We start from the raw sequence: 22,108 nt of genomic DNA, 5'->3' as shown, positions 1-22,108 counted from the left end.
GCAAGAGCTATTATGTCATCTGCAGACATCAATATTGTAAAAGTCAGAGATAAGTTTCACCTCACTAGGGAGTCAGCAACTCACAGAGTCAAGGCTTTATTTGTTTGGAGGACTAATGCTTGACAGAGTTTGTTGCAGTTTACCACAGGATGCAAAGTTTTGTCTCTGAGGCATGTGAGGTATGTGATGTACACAATTAGTCAAAATGGGGGCATACCCAGTGTTCATTTTGCATTCTCAGCAAAGAAAGATGAAGTTCCCCGGGATGGCAGGAGACAAAGACAACTAAACTACTTAAATGTATCTGTGACTCACACAGTATTTGGCATATGGTAGGCAATCAATAAACATGTATTGAGTGAACAAATGAAGACTAAAGTTAAGTAAATGGGTATGCAGTGCTAGGAAAAAGAGAATGACCAGGAGACACTTAACGTCTAAGAAGAGATGGTGTGAGGCTCCCCATAGCAGGGAACTTCAATGGCTCAAGTTCCCTAGGGCCAATTAAATTTGGGACATGGATGATTCATGTGCATGACTAAAGTGTTTTTGTGTCGGAATTTTCAGCAAAGGCAAAAGCCTTATGTTGGTGGTGCCCAGAGAAATTCAGAGAACGGAGCTGTGTCCATATTTGGAGGGATTCAGGGAACAGGGAATAGCTGAAGGAATCAAGACACAAATGAATGATAATTCATTAGAGAAAATCACAGGGCACAGTGATTTTAAGAGTTGAAGCTCCTGAGAATCTACACAGATGTTGACAAGGGAGTTGAATATCTCCCAGTGGGAAGGAGGGTTAAGTCTATTCAACATGTATTAAAAATAAGTATTAGAGGGCCTGCTGCAGTAGCTAATGCCTATAATCCCAACACTTTGAGAGGCCGAAGAGAAAGGATTGTTGGAGGTCTGGAGTTCAAGACTAGCCTGGGCAACATAGTGAGACCCCCATCTCTACAAAAAAAAAAATTGTTTTCAATTAGCTGGGCATGGTGGCCCATGCCAGTAATCCCAGCTACTCAGAGGCTAGTCAGAGAATTAGGTTTAGCCTCTGAGCTAATTGATTGTTTTCAGCCCGGGAGTTTGAGATTACAGTGAGCTATGACCACACCACTGAGCTCCTGGGTGACAGAGCAAGACTCTGTCTCTAAAAATAAATAAATACATAAATAAATAAAATGATTAGATAAAGCAGATAGATCTAGAGGCTTTCTCCACTGTCCCCACATTGAGAAAGCTGGACTATGAATGCATAAAACAGAGAAAACATGTTATAGCAAGAATTACACAGAGTAAATGGCAGAGCCAAAGATAAGGAATTTATCTCTCATAGTCTCCTTTGCACCTTCAGTCTAGACCAGTTGCTTCCCTTCTCTCTGCCAGTCTGACAGAGAGGGATGGAACGACTTCTCTCTCAATCCTCCCCCTTGAAGAGTCTCTAAGTCTCTGAAGAGGTTATATGTTCCCACCTACCCAGCAGCTTCATTCCTGGTCATTAGCTCAGAACAGGAAGCAGGGAAGAGGTCAGAATTTTACCCAGAAGAGAGCCAGAGGGGCAAAGGGAACCAGGGCTTGTGGCCAGTTACGGGCATTTCAGGAAAACAACCTCCTGGAGTTCCTAGAATCTCAGCAGAGATTCAACAAAGCCAGTTGCTTCCTGCAAACCTCACTGGCAACCCTTTTCCTCAGCTCCATTCCCACAGTGCCCCAAACTCACACATGAATTAACAAGTACATAAAAGTCCTATTTATCTAAGTCATCTCCATGAGGCAATTGGCTCTCCAAGCAGCTGGGGCTGACCCCCTGCCACTTCTAGGGACTAAGGGAGTGCATCACAAAGTTGGGGAGTAGCAGACCCTACTCAGGCCCTATTAGTACTTTAGAATTGGCTCCAGTTATTCAGAGGCAGGAATGGCAGACGACCAAGATGATTTTCCTTCCCCCCTGTTTAAAACTCCATTCTAACAATTTATCTTATCCTTCTACCAGCTGCTGCCCTCAGCTCTGTTGTGCCCTTATTTTAAGGGTTCCCAAAGTCAATTCCACTCAGTCCATATGCCCCAATTATGCATCCAAGGACAGCACTGTTATCCTTATGCTAACCAACCCTCAGCATTGAAGGCTGTCACTTCCATCTCTCTCCACAGTCTTCTTGGTCCAGGAAGTCTCTCCAGATTAATTCCCAGTAACTTCCTAAGATCTGATGACTCCTCATTTCTCCAGACCCTTGAGATAAAAAAATTTAGAATGTCCTAAATGTATCAAAGACCTTGCTAAGGTCAATTTCAAACTTGATAATAAGGAGAGGAGAACTGATTTGTCACAAATAAGCCAGAACTTCTACATCTAAATGAGCACCGCATTCTTCAAACTAGTCACCTCGGGAGGCCATACTCACCCCAAATGTGCTTTCATTGCTCCAGAATTATCTCCCCTTTTGAATTGATTTTCAGAACGTGTTTAGGAGCCAGACAAGAATGGGAACCTTATGATGAAATAACCAAGTAGAGTTTTCAACCCAAATGTCTCTCCACTTTATTCCTCATCTTGGTCCTTAATGATCATTTCCAAATATTACTTTGATTTTTAGAGGTACATGATGTGTCATCTGGAAATTATTCAAAGCCAGGGATATTGATTCTGAAGATGATTTTTCTGGCAATTGCCTATAAAATTCAGGCAGTTTACCTTTTGTTCATACCTAATGCATTTGACAAAGATGACTGGTTAGCTTCCACTAGCTCAGAGAAACAATGCATTACTGTAGTGCCAATGGGTGCATAACAGAAACAGCAGTGAAGTCAGTTAGGATCAGCGAGAGATGGCCAGGTAAAGGCCCTATGTCCATGTCCCAGATGCAGGAATCAACCTCCCATCCTCATAAAGGCAGGGTCGCCTCCTCCCTCTGCGTTCCACATTCCCCACCCCACTGTCTAGGATGGGACTCCGTACCCAGACAGAGAAGAATGAAGAACAGGGGAAGAATGTTCTGAACAGGAGAAGGGGCAGATTAGCACCCTAGCAAGCACCAGGGTCTTCAACCAGGTGTCCACAGACAATTGCTCCCTCAAGGAACCCAGAGAACTGGGGTGTTTTTCTTTAACCACATCTAGGAGAAAGGAATTGCAGTCTTCTGGGTACCATCCCTACCCCCATTCCCATCCCGTGCCTCCCTCTCGATAATGAGTAACAGGCTAAGCTTGATAGTGAATATTACAGACTTGTTTTAAATTCATGAAAAGCATCTTTTTTAAGTGTTGGGGGACGGGTATTTACCTTACAGGCCTCTGCTCCCTCCCCACAATCCCTGGGAGTACCTGCTCCTTTCTTTCCTGAGGCCCAGGTAGGGAAGGGAGGAAAGGAGGAGTACAGAGAAGCTGCTCCTTGGCAGTGCTGATTCCAGAACCCTGAGGGCTAATCTCCTCCTGGAAAAGGCTTGTGCAAATAGCAAGAACTGTTCCTGAGGGCTGTGTAATGATCTGCCCGAGATGACCTTCCAACTGAGAAGGGAGCATCACCCTCTGCCTTCACATACCTCCCACTCAAATGTGCGTGCACTCACACACACACACACACACACACACATGCACACACACACACACACGGGTGCTCCCCATACTCAAGCCTCCCCATCTCTGGCCCTATCACTCACTTGGTTTCAGATCTTCAGGAATGGAGCACGTCCTCTCCCTCACTCTCCTGACCATAATACCCCTCAGTGCTTCCTCTAACGTTTCCCCTCTTCTCAACATCCCTGAACTGCTTCAGACCTTCATTTTTCCCTTCTAGGTACTCCTTTAGGGGTCACATTAATATCGAATTATTTAGCCTATCTTTATTACCAAGCCTAGACTATGAGCTCCATGAGCATGGATACCAACTCATACTTATCCCTCGGATGCCAGTACCCAGCACCTGCAAAAGGAATGAAGGCCCTGCTTACCTTTCTCTGAATTCTCCTTGCCCTGCACAGGTCTCTACCACCCACCTTTGATATTAAACTTAACTCACCTCCTGACTCCCAACTCTTAACCACATTATTCCCACACTGGACTTCTGAACCTACCTGACCTTTTCTTCTGAGGAATCAGCTGGAAGTCATTGGTTAAACAGAAGCTGATTCTGTCCAAAGTCAAGTATTCCCCATATCTTAACCTGTCTTCTGGACCCTTCCTGGGGAATCACACCATGAACTGCATGAAAATTGAGGGCCCAGTGCTGACCCTTTTTACCACAGAACACCAAAGAGACTCTCCACACCTTTGAAAACATGCAAGCTCTTTCCTGACCCGAGGATGCTTCTATGGCCTGAATTGTCAGGTTTCTACAGGCATAAGCCCACATTACAAGACAGAGAAAGAAGGTTATCAAGTTGGGATTGAATAAACCCCACAGATATTCCAGCAATGAGTGCATTACATTGAGAGGCTGAAGTGAGAGGATCGCTTGAGCCCAGAAGTTTGAGGGTGCAGTGAGCTATGATGGCATCTCTACACTCCAACCTGGGTCACAAAGCAAGATCCTGTCTCTTAAAAAAAAAAAAAAAAAAAAAAAAAAAAAAAGACTGTATTTAAAAAGTAGTTCAGCTTGCCTCTGGGAGTTGGGGCAGGTATCACCTGGGAAAAAGCAGGAGGAAATTTTCTGGGTTATTGGTAATGCTTCATATCTTGATTGGAGTCTGGGTTACATCAGTAGATGCATTTGTCAAGACCAAAAAATACAGTTAATATGTATGTTTCATTGTATATAAGTTGTACCTCAAAGAAAAAAACTATAAACAAATAATAGTTTCTTAAAAAGCAGCTTAGTATATCTGTTTCCAACAGATTAATGTTATTAGTCTAATCTAAGCTTTATCCACCAGTTCACATTTCTTGCCCAAATTTTGAAGGTTTCTAGCCCCACTCACTTGTAGGTTTCTAGCTGCACTTCACCCAAAGTTACTGCATTCTAACTGTATGTCTGGCATCCTCACTGGGGCTGGGTAGCACAGACAAATTAAACATGGTCCTGCACTGCACAGCTCAAGTCTAGTGTGGAAAACCAAGCACTGAACAGACAATCCCAGTTCCGTCGAAGTGAAGCATAGATAAAGAGAAGAGCAAGGGGCTGGTGGAAGTGCCCAGAACTCTGACCTCACTTTGGTGGGGAGGCGAAGTAAGACAAGAAGAATGCCCAGAAAATCTTCCAGAGGCCAGGCTCAAGCCTGTCACCCTAGCACTTTGGGAGGCCGAGGTGGGCGGATCACGAGGTCAAGACATCGAAACCATACTAGCCAACATGGTGAAGCTCCGTCTCTACTAAAACTACAAAAATTAGCCAGGTGTGATGGCACGTGCCTGTAGTCTCAGCTACTTGAGAGGCTGAGGCAGAAGAATCGCTTGAACCCAGGAGGCAGAGGTTGCAATGAGCTGAGATTGTGCCACTGCACTCCAGCCTGGTGATAGAGTGAGACTCCATCTCAAAAAAAAAAAAGAAAAAAGAAAAAGAAAATTTTCCAGGAAGAAGGCATTTCTGATCCAAATCTTAAAGGATGAGTAAGAAAAAGCTCTGTCATCTAATCGTAGGAGGGCATTAAAGACAATACAAGGAGGAAAATACGTGAAGAGGCAGACGCAAGAAAAAATTAAATCTGTGCAAGAAACTGAAAGAAATTTAATGTGACTGAGGCAGAGTCTTGATGAGGGAGTGAAAAGGGTTGAAACTGAAGGGACAGACAGAAGCCAGCTCATGAAAGATGGTGTGCGCTCTGCACATAGTTTGTCTACTAGAAATCACTTAGACAGCTGGGAGATAGAACTTGAGACTGTCAGAGGGAAAACCATTTGTGAAGCTGTTTCTTCAGTGGATATAAAAAAATGGCAAGGATCCAGACAGAGGTTTCTGAGCCAGAGCCCTGGGATTGACGAAGAAGCAGCACTTGATAGATGCCAGTGTCCTTGTATATAGGGGGCCACGAGAAGGAAAAATGTAAAATTACTCTCAGATCTCTATTTAGATAACTGGGTGAATGTCAGTACTGTTAATCAGAATGGAAGATGGTGCAGGAGGAGGAGCAGGTGATGGTGGAGATGTTGGGAAGGTAGGTAAGGCCAGTTTCAACCCCTAGGGTTCATCAGTGTTTGGTCCATCCTGTTACCGCCCATCCATTGGTGGATATTAGTGTTCAGGAGAGGGGTCTGGGCTGGAAAGAAGATGTTGGAGTCAGAAGTGTGACTCCAAGAATGAGTCACACAGGAGAGTGTATAAGAGGAGAGAAGAAGAAGGCTAAGAATAGAACACTGGAGAATAAGGGGCAGGCAAGGTGAGTCAAAGTGGGACTGAAGGGTGGTCAAAAAAAGGAAAGAGAGAAAGAAAACCCCAGCACCTCAAAAGATGAGTGGCTCTAACAGTGTCAGAGCCCACTGAGATCAGATAAGATAAAGGCCGAAAAGTGGCGACTGTATCTGAGTACCTTGGCAAGGACGTCTCTCAGTTCCAGGGATGGTGGTGGAAACACTACAGGGTGATAAGAACATAAAGCAAAACACGGATGTTGAGGCCAAAAAAAAACGGAGTTGTTTTCAAAAGCTTGGTTGCAGAATAATTGGAAAGAAGCTAGACAGGGAGAGTATAAGAACATTTTGCTTATTTTTAAGACGTCTATATGTTGAAGGAAAAAAGCCAAGAGAGGCTCACAATAAACCACAAAACAGGAGAGACGGTGGGAGCTCAGATGGACTGAGTTCCCATGGAAGTGAGAAGGAGACATCCAGAGCACAGGGAAGAGCCCCAGAAAGTTGACCCAGAAAGTGGATCTGAGCTATTCCTGTTTGAATTTCACAAGTACCCTGGGTCACACTGTAGAGACGAGAGTCAGAGAGATTATGTGACATGCCAAAATCATTCAGCCTTTAACTGGTGGAGGACACCTTTGCTTCAATCCCATAGGCTAGGAAGAGCACGCTTTCTCTTCTAGGACAGAGTCCCCTGCTACCATCGATTGTCCCTTCATCTGTCTGAGATCCTTGCCTACTGTGTATCCCCTCAAGGCAAGACACAGTCTGCTTATCTCTATCTGTCTGGGCCCAGCACGATGTCTGGCACAGACAAAGCACCTCGGGAAACAAATCTCAGTCCATTTTCACCAAGTTCCCAGGAACAGGGCAAGGGCAGGCTCCACTCCATGGAGAAAAGACATCTCGAGGAAGTAACTGGCTTTGTCAGGAGCAGAAACTAAGTTTCCAAGTTATCCTCAGCTCCCCAGCTTGGGTCTGGAATAGATGGAGGAGGGAGTTGACCAGTTTTGGCATATGTATTCCTCACACGAAACCTGTAGGATAAGAATGATCATTTCTCACCATCAAATGCAAAACAGCTGAAGTGGAACACGAGCGCTGGAGTCAGTAATACTGTACTGAATTTGGGATTTTTGCTGGAAGAGCAGATTTTGGGTACTCTTACCAAACACACACACACACACACACACACACACACACAGAGAGAGAGAGAGAGAGAGACACAAAAGGCTAATTATGTGAAATCATGGATGTGTTCATTTGCATGACTATAGTAACCATTTCACTAAATACGTGTATATCAAAACATCATGTTACACCTTAAATATTACCATAAAATAAAAGAAGAAAGAAAAACAATTGAAGTGGGGCAGGTAAATTGCCTCTCTGAAGGCCACACAGCTAGTAAACAACAAAATCGAGTCATAAACCCATTATCTCCAGGACTGTTTCTGCCACTTTAAAGCAAACACAAGTCGGCAGAAAGGGATTCTGAGGCACAGAGAAGCACCTTTGGATTCTCCACTTCTCTGAATTATCCACACCACTGGCCTCCCTCCCCCATCTGAAGGGCAAACTGGGAACTGACTTCATATTCTGGTTAACTTATCAGGAGAATTTTCTTGGGTAGAGGATCATTAGCTGGGAATGAAGACACCTTGGTCAGGGTCTACTGAGGTTGGAAAGCTCTGGTTACCATGTGGAGACCCCTAGAGAGGACAGCAGCCTCTCTGGATCTTAGTCAGGAGGGGTCCCCAAATACTGTGAGGGTAGCCTCCTGGGATAGGCTTAACCCACTCAAGGGAAGCCTCAGCCACCCCCACTCTCTCCTAAGGAGGCTGGATCTGACATCTTGGGGCCCCCTTCTGTTTCCAGGTGGAAGGAGAGCCTTCTGAGCACAGCCCTCCTGCCAGGGCCCTCTCTAGAAACCTCTCACAGTCTCCCCCAGGACCCCAGATGCGATCAGAGATGGGAGTCCCGGGACAAGCAAGATGGGAAGGGGAGAGGCAGGCAAAGGATGCAAGTCAGGACAGTGCCAACTCCAGAGCTGCTGTCCAGGACCTACCTGCAGGGAAGGCGGGCACTAGCAAGCCCCAGCCAGCCCTTGTTGACTTAACAGGTGGCTCTGAGGTGGGAGAAGAGGAGGAGGAGAACACACCACTGGAAGACTGGCTCCCATTGGTCCCTGTCATGCTTAAAAGAGGCCCAGAGAGGCAGTCTCGACACCTTAGATCCCAAGATCTCCAAGGATTTGGTGGCATACCCGCTCTAGCACACAGAAGCATGAGGTTCATGAGTCTCCTCTTCCTGGCAGCTCTGGCAGGAGCCCTGGTCTGTGCCTGTGAGTATGGCTCTTCCCCGACACCCAACCATATAGTCCCCAGAAGACTGGGCCCTGCCTTCATTTCCCCTTCCCCTCCTCACCAGAGGCAGTTCACCCAAGTCTGCCTCCCACTGGGTTCTCCACACAGGGACCCTGTGGTCAGAGGAAGCCAGGAGCCCTGTGGCCCCAGCCTGGCTCTGCACTGCCTCTCCTCTCAGTCTGCGATTGGCCCACTCTGGCATTCTTTTTCCCCTCAATGAACCAAGCCATTTCCCACTGCCAAGACTTTTGCTCATCCTCTTGTCTTTTCCCCTGCCCATTATTTCACCCACCCATGTCAACCTCACTCCTACTCAATTTCCAAGTGTCTGCCCCGCTAGCTCTCTCTGTCCATGTATTTCCTCACAGCTGCCTTGCTGAAGCCCCAGAATCATTTTGGTCCCTGTTTTTCATTTTCTTCCCTCCTATATTTTTCCTTCCTAGCACTATCACAAATGTAATTAAACAATTGCTTATGTAATTATGTTAATTCCTCCAAATCCCCCATTGAGTGTCAGCTTCCCCGAGCAAACACTGTCTTCCCCATAGCTGTATCTCCAGCCTCTAACACCTTGTCTGGTGCATAATGCGTGCTTCATTCATGCTGTTGGAAGAATAAAGAAATGGAGGGAAGGTCCTTCTGAGGTCCTTCTATCAGGTGACAATCAGAACAAGTCCTGCCCTGTCACTAGGGCAGGTGCTGTGATCATGCCCTCATGGTCATGCCCCTTCATAACTTGGACATCTAAGACATAGAAGAGAGTCAGAGAATGATTCCATTTCCATAAGGATGTTCTGAGTAGTCCAGGTCTGGGGAGGATAACAGAGAGAGGGATTTGGTTGAGATACCAAAAAGCATTTCTAATGGGCCCCTTGTGTAGCAGAGATTTCTCTCCTGTCTGGCCACTGCCACGCTCCTGAGATTAGAGGCCTGGGAACTCTAGGCAGCCCTGGCTGGATATAGCTCCTGCAACTGTACCCTACTTGACATGGTCACTGTTCCCTCCTTTGCAGATGACCCAGAGGCTGCCTCTGCCCCAGGATCGGGGAACCGTGAGTCCTTCCTCTTCCTCCTGCCCCAGTCCCGGGTGGGAGAATTAATGACTGGGGATATGAGCGGAGGAAGTCAGAGAAGCAGAAGAAGGGTTCAGGGGAAGGAAAGTTGGGAGGCCGACCTTTAGGAGACATGGAAAAGGGAGACTTCCTGAGAGACTCATGCACTGGAGAAGGACAGAGCATGGGGGAAAGGGTAGCCCTCTCTGGAAGTAGAAGTGGAGTAAGAAAAATGGGAAAGAAAGGAAAACTTTTCTTGAGCAAGAGGAGGAACTTCACATTAGATGGGTTCAGAGGTTTTCATCTGCCCCACCCTCACCAACAATTTCAATTCAAAACCTTTCATGTGGTTCCCATTTCCCATCACGAAGCTTTCACCTCCTAGCCTGACATTCAGGGAATCCATGATCTAGATCCAGGGTACTTTTCAAACGTAATTTCCCTAGGCTCCACTGCTTGCATTCTCCACATCAAATGTTATACATTTGTTTCATCGGCCAACATGAGTAACTTTCTACTACCCAACGTTCCTCTTCCCAGGTGCCTTTTCAACCCCTACCTGTCCATGCTCTAACAAGCTTCAAGTCCCAGCTGCTCTCTGAAGCCCTCCCTGCCTGGTGGATGTGGTGCCTCTGTCCCAGTCTCTCCTTTCATCCCTCGCTCTTCTGGGCTTCCGGTATATAGCAGTTCTGTCTCTTTTCCTAGACTGTAAGCCCCTGAGAGAGGGATCTAATTCTCATTCATTTCTACTTCCCCAGCCATGTACACACTCTGGATAATTAATGACAGAAAGATAAACTGTATTTCTGCACATCTTCACCGCACTGCAAGCCCCAACCACAGCACACGGCTGCCCTCCCTGCCTTCTCACATACAGCCCAGAGGGAACACCAGGCACCTTGGTCTCTTCTCAGATGCCCCTGCTGCGTTTTGCACCAGTGCGATAAGAGAAGTTTTGATTCTCCAGATAAACAAATGGATTTTTTATAGATGCAGAAGTCCCCCTCAGAGACTGCCAAATTTCTGTGCTCATCCACCAACCTGCCTAGAAGAGAGAAGCTAGTGCCCTCTGCAAAACCTCCTCACACTAGGTGGCTGGTATACGGAATGAAAACTAGGGGGAGTCTCTTTAAGGTGATCTTTCTGCCAACATGACTTTACTTTTCCCTGAACCATAACCTACTCTAGAAAAAGGCCCTGGAGGAGCAGGAAAAGTCTTGGAGGCAGCAGGAAAAAGCTTGAGGGGTGCTAAAAAACCTAACACATGATGAAAGTCAAGCTCTAGAGGAATTGGGAGAGAGGGAGCTATCCTCAAGCCAGACCTTCAGGGGGTAAAAGCACCACCTGCTCCCCCACCAGGGTGGAAAGAGTGGAGGTAGCTATTATTCCTCTCACTCCGTCACCCTTGCAGCTTCCCATGAGGCATCAGCAGCTCGAAAGGAAAATGCAGGTGAAGACCCAGGGTTAGCCAGACAGGCACCAAAGCCAAGGAAGCAGAGAGCCAGCCTTCTGGGTAAGTCTCTTTGCCAATGCCTGGTATAGAATTCTGATGCATGAAACAGCAAGATATCTGGGGGCCAGTCTGCACTCACAGGCACAAGCACAGGGACACAGCTACACCCATATTCCTAGGGAGGGGTTGGGGGTGCACACCTGCTTCTACACACAGGGTTTCTGGGCCATAGGTTTTGCAGCTAATACTGGCTTACCGACCTTCCCATGACAGAGAAGTTGGTTCCCTCAGCAAAACCACTTCACCTTAGGGGTGCCCATGGTGCCTAGGAAGCGGAGGAGCTCTCCTACAAAGGAAGTAGTTTTTCTGCTTCTATGACCTCTTCTTTTCTGAATCCACCCTAGAAAAAGGCCTAGAGGGAGCAAAAAACACTCTGAGGGGACTCGGAAACCTAGGAAAAGATGCAGTTGAAGATCTAGAAAGTGTGGGTAAAGGTGAGTATGTCCCCACTCCTCCCTCAGGACCAGCCTTGGTCTCCACCCCTTGCATGAGATCTGAAACTGCCACAGCCCCGCCCCCCGTTGAAGACCCCTCACTTTGTGCTTTCAAATGTCACCAATTCCTCATCTGGACTTAAATGGCCATTCTTGTCTGATATTGACACTCCCTGGGGTCTAACTTGCTTTTTTTTTATTGCTCTTGCCCCCTGCCCCTGCCAAGGTGGGGAAGAGGGTAGGTCTTTGGGGCTCCAATGAATCTGACCTCCATCCCTCTGACTTCTGTGTAAGCCCCTCCAGGCCTCAGTGAGTTTGGAAAGCAAAAGACAGAGTTGAGGAGGAATGGAAGGGGTGGAGCTGGTGCCTGGGGCCTTGGAATCCTTATTAATATTCTCTTCCCCACCCCTTCCACTCTCCCTTCCCCTCCCTACCCCTCCCCTTCCTCTCCCTCCCCTTCCCCATTCCTCTCCTTCCACCTCCCCCTCCCGCTTTCCTCCCTCTCCCCCTCCCCTTCTCTTTCCCTCCCCCTCCCCTTCTTTCTCCCTCCCCCTCCACCTCCCTCTCCTTCCCCAATTCCCTGGCTCTCTTTCCCTTCCTTTTGTCTTCCTACCCCTTTACCCCGTTTTTTCTGTGGCTGTCCTAGGAGCCGTCCATGACGTTAAAGACGTCCTTGACTCAGTACTATAGCTGTAAGGAGAGGCTGAGAAATGATGCCCAGGAGCAGCGGGCTTTAAGTCTTCAGCCCAAAACCTAAAAAAAAAAAAAAAAAAAAAAAAAAAAAATTAAAAAACAGCTATTAAACTGAAAGCATCTGTAATACTTGGAGTATGTGTATGTTTTCCTTAAAAAGAGATGGGGTAAGAAACATGGCCAGGAGCCCAAGAGGTTGGAGGAGCACCCTATGAGGCTTCAGTTGGCACCCTGGCCCTTCCTCCCAAAACACAGCTTCCAGACCCAGCCTTCCCAGAAAGCATAGTTCCAGCAAGTTCTTTGATTCATGCCCAGCCCCTCACCCATATCTGCAGGGTCTAAGCCTCAAGTCGCAAACTGGTTGCCTCCTTATCCCTCACTCTGCCTGCCCAATGCCATTTTACTATGCATCAGTGTTGAGTGGGACTTTTCCCATTGCCTTGAATTTGGCTCTAGGACCCACAGCTAGAATCATAGACCCCAAATACCCCACATTCCATGGAGAACTTCTGACATCTGGAGCCTGCCCACCACCCTGGGACTTCCTTAGAGCTAGAAAAGCCAGCCCAATCCCAATCAACCACAGGACTATCATTCTCTGCCCTGTGCAAAAGGAGAAAAGTGGAATCATCAGGATCACTGGCTCTGTGAGGAATGCAGTGCTCATGGCAAAGAGATTTTTCTTGAACACCTCCATGGAAGAAGGGAGGGAGATGCTTCTTCTATCCTTCAAGTCAAGTGAAGGGCTGTGGAAATCACTCCTAGATTGAAGGTTCCAGTCCAGGAGGAGACAGGCATCTCCCCCACCAACCTCTCACCCCCAGCTGAATGCACCCTCTAGACTGACCTGAAGCTGCCCAGACTGAAGCATAGTAGGACAGCTCTTGAGAAAGCCATGTCCCCAGGTATCAAGATTATATTAATTAGGGAAGGCTAATCTACTATAAACAATAATCCAAGATATAATTGCACAAACATATACAAGTCAAGGTGGTTTGCTCCAGATTTGGGGGCAAGAAGCAATAGTCTGTCTTCTCCACAGAGTCATTTAAGGATTCCAGGATGTCAGCAACCCTGCCATCTTCAATATCTAGCTTCAAGATCATTCTGTCATCTTTATCACCATTCCAACTACAGAAAGGGGGAAGGAGCATGGAACAGATTGCTTGGAGGTTTGTATGAGCTATACTAGCAAGTAATACAAGAACCCACTCCCCATGGCCACACCTAACTGCAAGGACTGGAAATGCCTAGCAGTAAGATGATCAGAATGAATGTTTATATCTCTGTAGCAACTTCTGCCACAGGGGAAAGTGAACAAAAAGGCAGGTACCTGTTTATCATCTGACATTTCTAGAAAAAAGAAGTTTTTCATGGTAGCTCATGGAAGAGATGCAAGAAGACACTCTCATCCCAGGCTCCTGAGGCCACTGAAGAGCAAAGAAGAGAACTTAGGATTCCCATTGCTCTCATGAGTACATTTAGAAGAAGGACCAAAAGCCAAGAAGCTGTACGGGGGGCTTCCAGGCTGGATGGGAGGAGGCAGCACCTGGTGAGAGGGTTGAGAGTATGGGCCACTGGCCTAAGGGAACTGTCACTCTTTGAGGGGTTCCACAGCAATGGCAGGGCTGGAGTGAAGCTAACCACCATTTATCTGGTGACCGCCACACCCTGCATCAGTGGAGGCCTCCAGAGGAGCAGAAGAATGTAGACCAAGCCAGGAGATCAGGATTTCTCCCTCATTGACTGTGATCAGTGACCTTCAAAGATCTCTGTCTTTCCCGTCCCACCTCCCCTGAGATCCAGAACCAGACCCCACCCCTTTTCATGTCTCTCCAGTGAAGCATATGCTGGGGAGAGGAAAGGAAGGTAAGATTTTAAACTGGATGGATTCTCAACAACCACAAGGAACTAGAACACATGGAATCCTCTAAATCTGTCATGAATAAATGGGAAAGGGAGATTTAACAACACATATAAGATGCCCCTCAATTTAGGATGGGGTTACAGCCTGATAAATCCATCATAAGTTGAAAATATAAGTTAAAACTACATTTAATATACCTAATCTACTGAACATCATAGCTTAGTCTTGCCTACCTTACACGAGCTCAGAACACTTACATTCACCTAAAACTGGGCAAAATCATCTAACACAAAGCCTATTTTCTAATAGTGTTGAATAGCTCATGTAATTTATTGAAAACCACAATGACAGTGAAAAACAGAATGCTTTTATGGGTACTAGAAGTATGTCTACTGAATGTGTATTGTTTTCTCACTGACGTAAAGTTAAAACGTTGTTAAGTCGGGAACTATACATATTTGGGAGCACTGTTTGAAGAAAAACAAACTCCACTAAGTCCTGCCTATTCAAGAAAATATTATTTCTAAAAATAAACCCACAAGCATCAGGATTTGTCATCATAATGATGATCAAGGGGCCGTGCACAGTGGCTCATGCCTGTAATCCCAGCACTCTAGGAGGCCGAGGTGGGTAGATTGCCTGAGCTCAGGAGTTCGATACCAGCCTAGCCAACATGGTGAAACCCCAACTCTACTAAAAATACAAAAAGAATCAACCGGGCATGGTGGCATGTGCCTGTAATTCCAGCTACTCAGGAGGCCGAGGCAGGAGAATCACTTGAACCTGGGAGGCGGAGGTTGCAGTGAGCTGAGATCTCTCCATTGCACTCTAGCCTGGGTGACAGAGTAAGACTCCACCTCAAAAAAAAAAAAAAAAGATCAAGGACAGCCATTTCTAAAGGGGTCTTCTGTTATGTATATTAAAAATTCAAATCCAGTTCTCAAAATGTTAAGGAAAAAGCAGAGACAGAAACAAAGGTAGAGCATGATAAAGCAAGCACAATTAAATGTTGACATTTGGGAGCTCAAGTCCCCAGTGGATCTAGAAAGAGGATGTGAAAATTCTTTGTACTATTTTTACAAATCCTCTGTAAGTCTGAAGTTATTTCAAAACAAAAAGTAGGTAATGCATATGTTAATTAGCTTGATTTAGCTGTTCCACAATGCACACATATTTCAAAGCATCACATTGTATGTGATAAATATACACAATTTTCATTTGTCAATTTTTAAATTAATTAATTTTAAAATACTACAAAGTAAAACTATTAAATGAAATGTTCAGAAATAATAAGAAAATCAGGAGTTTTACAAGAGAATCCAGATTTCCAATTTTCCTTGAAGAATTGAATGTCTGCAGCCATCAGCTCAAGGCAGAGGCAGCTGACCACTTTACAAAGGGCAGGCACACTCCAGTTTGCTCCAACTCAACCACTTCCTCCTGATTTCCAACACCTGAAAGGGAAGGACAATTACTATTTATCATCGCACGTATGCTGCTGTTTGCCTTGTACCTGGACTGCCTGGCTCATTAATGGTACCTGCTTGATTCTTGTAGGCATTGAAATTTGCAATCCTTAGCCCTGGCCTTTGACCCCAAGTCCCTTTCTGGACATTGCCAGATGAGGTAGCTAGACCCCATAGGAGCCATGAGAATCCTTTTTGCTTAGACCACAGGCAGGAAGAGGGCCCGCTTATTGGTCTTTGTGGACTGTTCCACAGCTTCCTGGAGCTTACCCCTTACTCCTGTGAAACTAGAGATTAAAAAAAAAAAAAATCCTTCCCCTTAAGATCTGGAAAAAGTTTTCCAAAGATGCACACAACATGTCTTTTTTTTTTCTCTGGGCCCAGTTGATGTGCACTAAATCTTCCAAGATCAAAATGCTGAAGGGTACTGTCCTAGTTAATTTTATATGTCAACTTTGCTGGGCCACAATGCCCAGATATGTGGTCACCAAGATCAAAATACTGAAGGGTACTGTCCTAGTTAATTTTACATGTCAACTTTGCTGGGCCACAATGCCCAGATATGTAGTCAAACATTATTCTGATGTTTTTGTGAGAGTGTTCTTGGATGAGATTAACATTTAAATTGGTAGACCTTGAGTAAGGCAGATTGCCCTTCATAATTGAAGGTGGGCCTCATCCAGTCAGTTGAGGGCTGAATAGAACAAAAGATGGACCTCCCTGAGCAAGAAACACTTCTACCAGAAGGTGGCCTTCAGACTTGAACCACAACATCAGCTATTTCCTGGGTCTTCAGCCTGGCACCCTTCAGACCTGAATGATAGCTTTTGGACTTGCCAGCCTCCATAATCACATGAACCAATTTTTTAACATAAATCAACCTCTCTCTCTTTCTCTCTCTCTGTCTCTCTCTGCCTCAATCTCTCTCTATATATGTGTGTGTCTGTGTGTCTATAAATATTCACACTATATATAAATACATATATATATACAAATACACGCATATCCAATTAGTACTATTTCACTGGAGAAACCTAACGAATACAGGTACCAATTAGTTAAAACTAGAGAAACTTAACATTAGAGAGGCCTCATATTTACTTTAAAATGGAATTTAGTATTCCAGCAAGGAGTTGTGGTTGACAGCACAGACTCTGAAGCTAAGAAGCCCACGTTGAAATCCAGCTCTGCCACTCACTAGCTGTGCCATCATAGGCCAGCATCTTAAACTGCCTTAGACTTAGTCTGCTTATCTAGAAAGTAAGAGTATTAATAGTACTTTATCTCATTGGGTTGTTAGGAGGATTAAATGAGATTAAAATGGATAAAGCTCTGAGAATAGTGCTTGGCATGTACTACATGCTGTATGTATGTTAAAGAAACAGAATTCACATTTTTAAAAATTTCACTCTATTGCTTTGTCTTTACACCTCCCCAATGGCCATGGTGGAAGAAGATCAGAGGCATCAGAGGAGTGTGGCAGAGCTTGTGCAGGACACAGGGCTTTGCAGAGAAGACGAGCCATGTCGAGCACAGCAGCCAGGGTAGAATGACCTTTGAAGATCAACGTATGCCTGTATTCTCAATGCAGGAGCAGGTCTACCCTAAATAGTCCATGTCACTTCCTCCCTTTGGAGTCTCTGCTTCCCCACCAGCCCCCAGAACACGGCCTAACACACAGGGAAGGGAATGAGGAAAAGGTATTCATCACAGTTCATACAGGAAGTGGTGTATCAGTGGAGAGGTCCAGGCAGAAAACAGATGGCACACTCAGGAGGGCATATATATACACACACACACACATATATATATACACACACACACATATATACACACACATATATATATATAAAATACTTTAAGTTCTAGGGTACATGTGCACAATGTGCAGCTTTGTTACACATGTATACATGTGCCATGTTGGTTTGCTGCATCCATTAACTCATCATTTACATTAGGTATTTCTAATGCTATCCCTCCCCCATCCCCCCAGCCCACAATAGGCCCCGGTGTGTGATGTTCCCCACCATGTGTCCAAGTGTTCTCATTGTTCAATTCTCACCTATGAGTGAGAACTTGTGGTGTCTGGTTTTCTGTCCTTGTGATAGTTTCTCAGAATGATGGTTTCCAGCTTCATCCATGTCGCTACAAGGACATGAACTCATCCTTTTTTAAGGCTGCATAGTATTCCATGGTGTATATGTGCCACATTTTCTTAACCCAGTCTATCATTGTGGACATTTGTGTTGGTTCCAAGTCTTTGCTATTGTGAATAGTGCCACAATAAATATATGTGTGCATGTGTCTTTATAGTAGCACGATTTATAATCCTTTGGGTATATAGCCAGTAATGGGATCATTGGGTCAAATGGTATTTCTAGTTCTAGATCCTTGAGGAATTGCCACACTGTCTTCCACAATGGTTGAGCTAGTTTACACTCCCACCAACAATGTAAAAGCATTCCTATTTCTCCACATTCTCTCTAGCACCTGTTGTTTCCTGACTTTTTAATGATCGCCATTCTAACTGGTGTGAGATGGTATCTTACTGTGGTTTTGATTTGCATTTCTCTGATGACCAGTGGTGATGAGCATTTTTTCATGTGTCTGTTGCCTGCATAAATGTCTTCTTTTGAAAAGTGTCTGTTCATATCCTTTGCCCACTTTTTGATGGGGTCGTTTGATTTTTTTTCTTGTAAATTTGTTTAAGTTCTTTGTAGATTCTCGATATTAGCCCTTTGTCAGATGGGTAGGTTACAAAAATTTTCTCCCATTCTGTAGGTTGCCTATTCACTCTGATGGTAGTTTCTTTTGCTGTGCAGAAGCTCTTTAGTTTAATTAGATCCCATTTGTCTATTTTGGTTTTTGTTGCCATTGCTTTTGGTGTTTTAGTCATGAAGTCCTTGCCCATGCCTATGCCCTGAATGGTATTGCCTAGGTTTTCTTCTAGGGTTTTTACGGTTTTAGTCTAACATTTAAGTCTTTAATCCATCTTGAATTAATTTTTGTATAAGGTGTAAGGAAAGGATCCAGTTTCAGCTTTCTACATACGGCTAGCCAGTTTTCCCAGCACCATTTATTAAATAGGGAATCCTTTTCCCATTTCTTGTTTTTGTCAGGTTTGTCAAAGATCAGATGGTTGTAGATGTGCGGTGTTATTTCTGAGGCCTCTGTTCTGTTCCATTGGTCTATATTTCTGTTTTGGTACCAGTACTATGCTGTTTTGGTTACTGTAACCTTGTAGTATAGTGTGAAGTCAGGTAATGTGATGCCTCCAGCTTTGTTCTTTTTGCTTAAGATTGTCTTCGCAACGCGGGCCCTTTTATGGTTCCATATAAACTTTAAAGTAGTTTTTTCCAATTCTGTGAAGAAAGTCGTTGGTAGCTTGATAGGGATGGCATTGAATCTATAAATTATCTTGGGCAGGTGGCTCACGCCTGTAATCCCAGCACTTTGGGAGGCCGAGGCAGATGGATCACAAGGTCGGGAGATCGAGACCACAGTGAAATCCCATCTCTACTAAAAATACAAAAAATTAGCTGGGTGTGGTGGCGGGTGCCTATAGTACCAGCTACTCAGGAGGCTGAGGCAAAATGGCGTGAACCCAGGAGATGGGGCTTGCAGTGAGCTGAGATTGTGCCACTGCACTCCAGCCTGGGCGACAGAGCAAGACTCCGTCTCAAAAAAAAAAAAAAAAAATTACCTTGGGCAGTATGGCCATTTTCACGGTATAGATTATTCCTATCCATGAGCATGGAATGTTCTTCCATTTGTTTGTGTCCTCTTTTATTTCATTGAGCAGTGGTTTATGGTTCTCAGGACTCTTTTTTTTTTTTTTTAAGACTCTTTAAGGAAAAATGTATCTATTATTTACAGAGATTCAAGTAAGGACTAGCAACAGCAGGAAGTCTGAAGCAGCATGGTTGGGGGGTGAATAATGTCACCTGACACCAAGAGATGGCACTCTGGAACAGGGACAGACAGAATCTGCAGTCAGAGAGAAACAGTCGTTGCCACACCATGCTGCATTAAGTATCTGTGGCTGTAAAAATTATTCAAACATTTGGTAACTTCACACATCATTTCTTATCCACAGGTGCTATGGGTCAGCAGTTCAGGTAGACACACCCTCAGACTCAGAGTCTCTAATGAGGCTGCAGTCAAGGTATCGTCAAGGCTGCAGTCACCTCAAAACTCAGCTGAGGAAAGACCCACTTCCAAGCTCAATCACGTGGTAGCTGGCAGAGTTGAGTTCCTCACGGATAGCTGGACTGAGGGCCTCGGTTCCTTACTGGCTACAGGCTGGAGGCTGCCCTCAGTTTCTTGCCACTTTGGCTTCTCCACAGGACAGCCTCACACATGGCCATTCACTTCATCAGAGCAAGCTGAGAAGATCCAGAGACAGAGCGTGTGTAAACAAGACTAAAGTCATAGTCTCAGAAGTGACTACCTCATCACTTTGCCATCTTCTATTTGTTAAGAGTGAATCTTGAGACCCAGCTCAGTTAAGCGGAGGAAATTACAGCAGGGCACCAATGCCAAGACGTGGGCCTCACCAGGAGCTATCTCTGAAGTCATCCTACCACACATGCCAAAGCAAGGGAGGGAGCAGGAGGAACAAATACCTTGACCTCTCCCTCTTCCCATCCTCCCATCTCCCACGTGTCTTCCATTGGCCAAACTCAACTCGAAGCTAGAGGGCATGGGAGCCCAGGTGATACAGCCCATAGAGGCATCCTTCCAGACCAGTGCAGGGATGAGGCAGAGAGGAGAGAGGTACAACAAGCAGCCCATGAGACAACACACAGATCAGCGAACTGACAGTCATCAAGGAGGTCAGATAACCTAGAAGACAAAACATCACACAGAGCAGCACCTCACCCATATCCATGAGGTCCGCCTCTTTCCTCTAATCTATGCACCCAATTCTTTCCCAGGCTCTGTAATTTGGGGTAACATTTCTCCTGGGCCCTGTTATAGAGTAACGAAAATTTTCTATGTAGATGCTTGCCTCTTTAATTACTGAGGCCAGGAGGAAGTGTTGGAAGAAGATAGGACTATGCAGTGACATTTGGAAAGACCCTGATCTGTGACAGTTTTAGTGTTGACGCCAAAGTTCTCATTTCCTCTTAAAAAAGTCTTGTGCAAATAGCATAATTTGCTCCTGTTGACTTTTTTAATGTGCTCATGGAGACTGCTCAGGATCTAGATCTGTTTGGGATCTGCAGGACTTCTCCTTCCTCCGTGTACACACACGTGCACACACGTATGTGCATATACCCAGGGCACTGGTGCCATCAAAACTTTCTCTTATTCCTCAGCCTTCACCATTCCAGGTAAGGCCACCACCACCTTCAAGGCTCCCAGACCCAGACCCTCAGGCAGGTAGTAATTGCCGAGGCTTTAATGTCCCACCCCATTAATTTTATCTTCCTTTAGCTCCCGAAAAGATTAATGCTCTAAACTCTGGCACCCAAAACACCCTTATGTCGAAAACTCTTCAACACGCCCTTCTCACACTCATCTTCAGAGCTACCATGAAGCAGAGAAGCCTCCAGAGTCAGCCCACGTGGGGCTGGGTGAGTGCCGACACCAAGCAAGGGGAAAGTCACAAATTGACATCCAGCACCTTATTCTCCACCCTTCAGCCCCTCAGCTGGCTCCTGCTCCATGGCCCATTCTATTAATATTTAGCATTTAGCACCAGCCTGGACAAAAACCTACCTGGAAAGATGGCACAAGAACCCCACACAACTCCATAGAAGTTCGCTGTCTAAAAAAATGCTTTGCCATATATTATCTCACTTAATCTCCACCACTATGCTGTACACAGGAGCCACAACTCCTAGAAAACAAATAAAAATCCTATAACTTTTCAAATCCTAACATTTTCATATGACAAAGCCAGAACTCAAAATCCAGACCTCTAGAGTCCCAGATCAGGAGAGGAAGAAACCCCGAGTCAAAGAGAAGCTTCTCTAGAATAATCTGCTTTTCTGGATTATTCACACCATGGGTCAGCTCCCCACTTGAAGTGAGAACCAAGCTCCAATTTCAGTGAACCACCATCATGCTTTGACCAGGAGAGTCTCTCAGAAATGCGGGGTCCCATTGATTAGGCCTGAAGGTAGAGATTGACAGGCCTATATGAGCCTGGAGGAGTTCTTTTTAGGGGCTGGATAATGTCAAGAACAGAGAACAACTCCAGAGAAGGCACACGCGCCTTCAAACCCATCCCCTCACGGGGAGAAAGTAGCCAGGAACTCAGGCCTCAAGTGTTCTGGGTGTGGCCTCCCAGGGAAAGGGGCTCACTTTGCTTGGGGAAACCTTCAAACCCTGCACTGAGTCCTATGTAGACTGGGACAGAAGGTGAACAACATAATCTCCTGAACCCTCACCCTTCTCCTGGAGAGATAACAAGATTAAGATTTCTCTACCAGAACC

At 45.4% G+C, this 22,108-nt stretch overlaps 3 protein-coding genes across 14 annotated transcripts in view; 2 read left to right on the top strand and 1 right to left on the bottom strand.

The window, feature by feature from the left end:
* The window catches only part of BLOC1S1 (biogenesis of lysosomal organelles complex 1 subunit 1), a 1,086,347-nt gene that overhangs the window by 971,804 nt on the left and 92,435 nt on the right, over positions 1 to 22,108 (bottom strand). The window contains exon 1 of one of the 12 annotated variants that reach the window (XM_050748991.1): positions 17,650 to 17,654. The exons of 9 other annotated variants lie outside the window; for them this stretch is intronic. The gene's annotated coding sequence lies outside the window, so the exon portion shown is untranslated. Of the gene's footprint in view, positions 1 to 1,797; positions 1,802 to 1,938; positions 1,943 to 17,649; positions 17,655 to 22,108 lie in introns of those variants that run through there. 2 more of the 12 variants (XM_050748994.1, XM_050748976.1) reach the window with 2 other exon arrangements.
* PPP1R1A (protein phosphatase 1 regulatory inhibitor subunit 1A) overlaps positions 1 to 22,108 on the top strand; it is a 200,799-nt gene that overhangs the window by 122,170 nt on the left and 56,521 nt on the right. The gene's annotated exons all lie outside the window — the stretch shown is intronic.
* On the top strand, positions 8,377 to 12,458 carry DCD (dermcidin). The gene is made up of 5 exons (XM_050749099.1): positions 8,377 to 8,617; positions 9,653 to 9,691; positions 11,103 to 11,204; positions 11,549 to 11,638; positions 12,285 to 12,458. The coding sequence occupies exons 1-5, from the start codon at positions 8,467 to 8,469 to the stop codon at positions 12,326 to 12,328; spliced, it is 426 nt and encodes a 141-aa protein (XP_050605056.1). The 5' UTR covers positions 8,377 to 8,466; the 3' UTR covers positions 12,329 to 12,458.

The sequence above is a fragment of the Macaca thibetana genome, chromosome 11 (assembly GCF_024542745.1).
Source record: "Macaca thibetana thibetana isolate TM-01 chromosome 11, ASM2454274v1, whole genome shotgun sequence".
Classification (NCBI taxonomy): domain Eukaryota; kingdom Metazoa; phylum Chordata; class Mammalia; order Primates; family Cercopithecidae; genus Macaca; species Macaca thibetana.
Note: the sequence above shows the minus strand (reverse complement) of the source record. Positions and strands in the feature narration are given on the sequence as shown.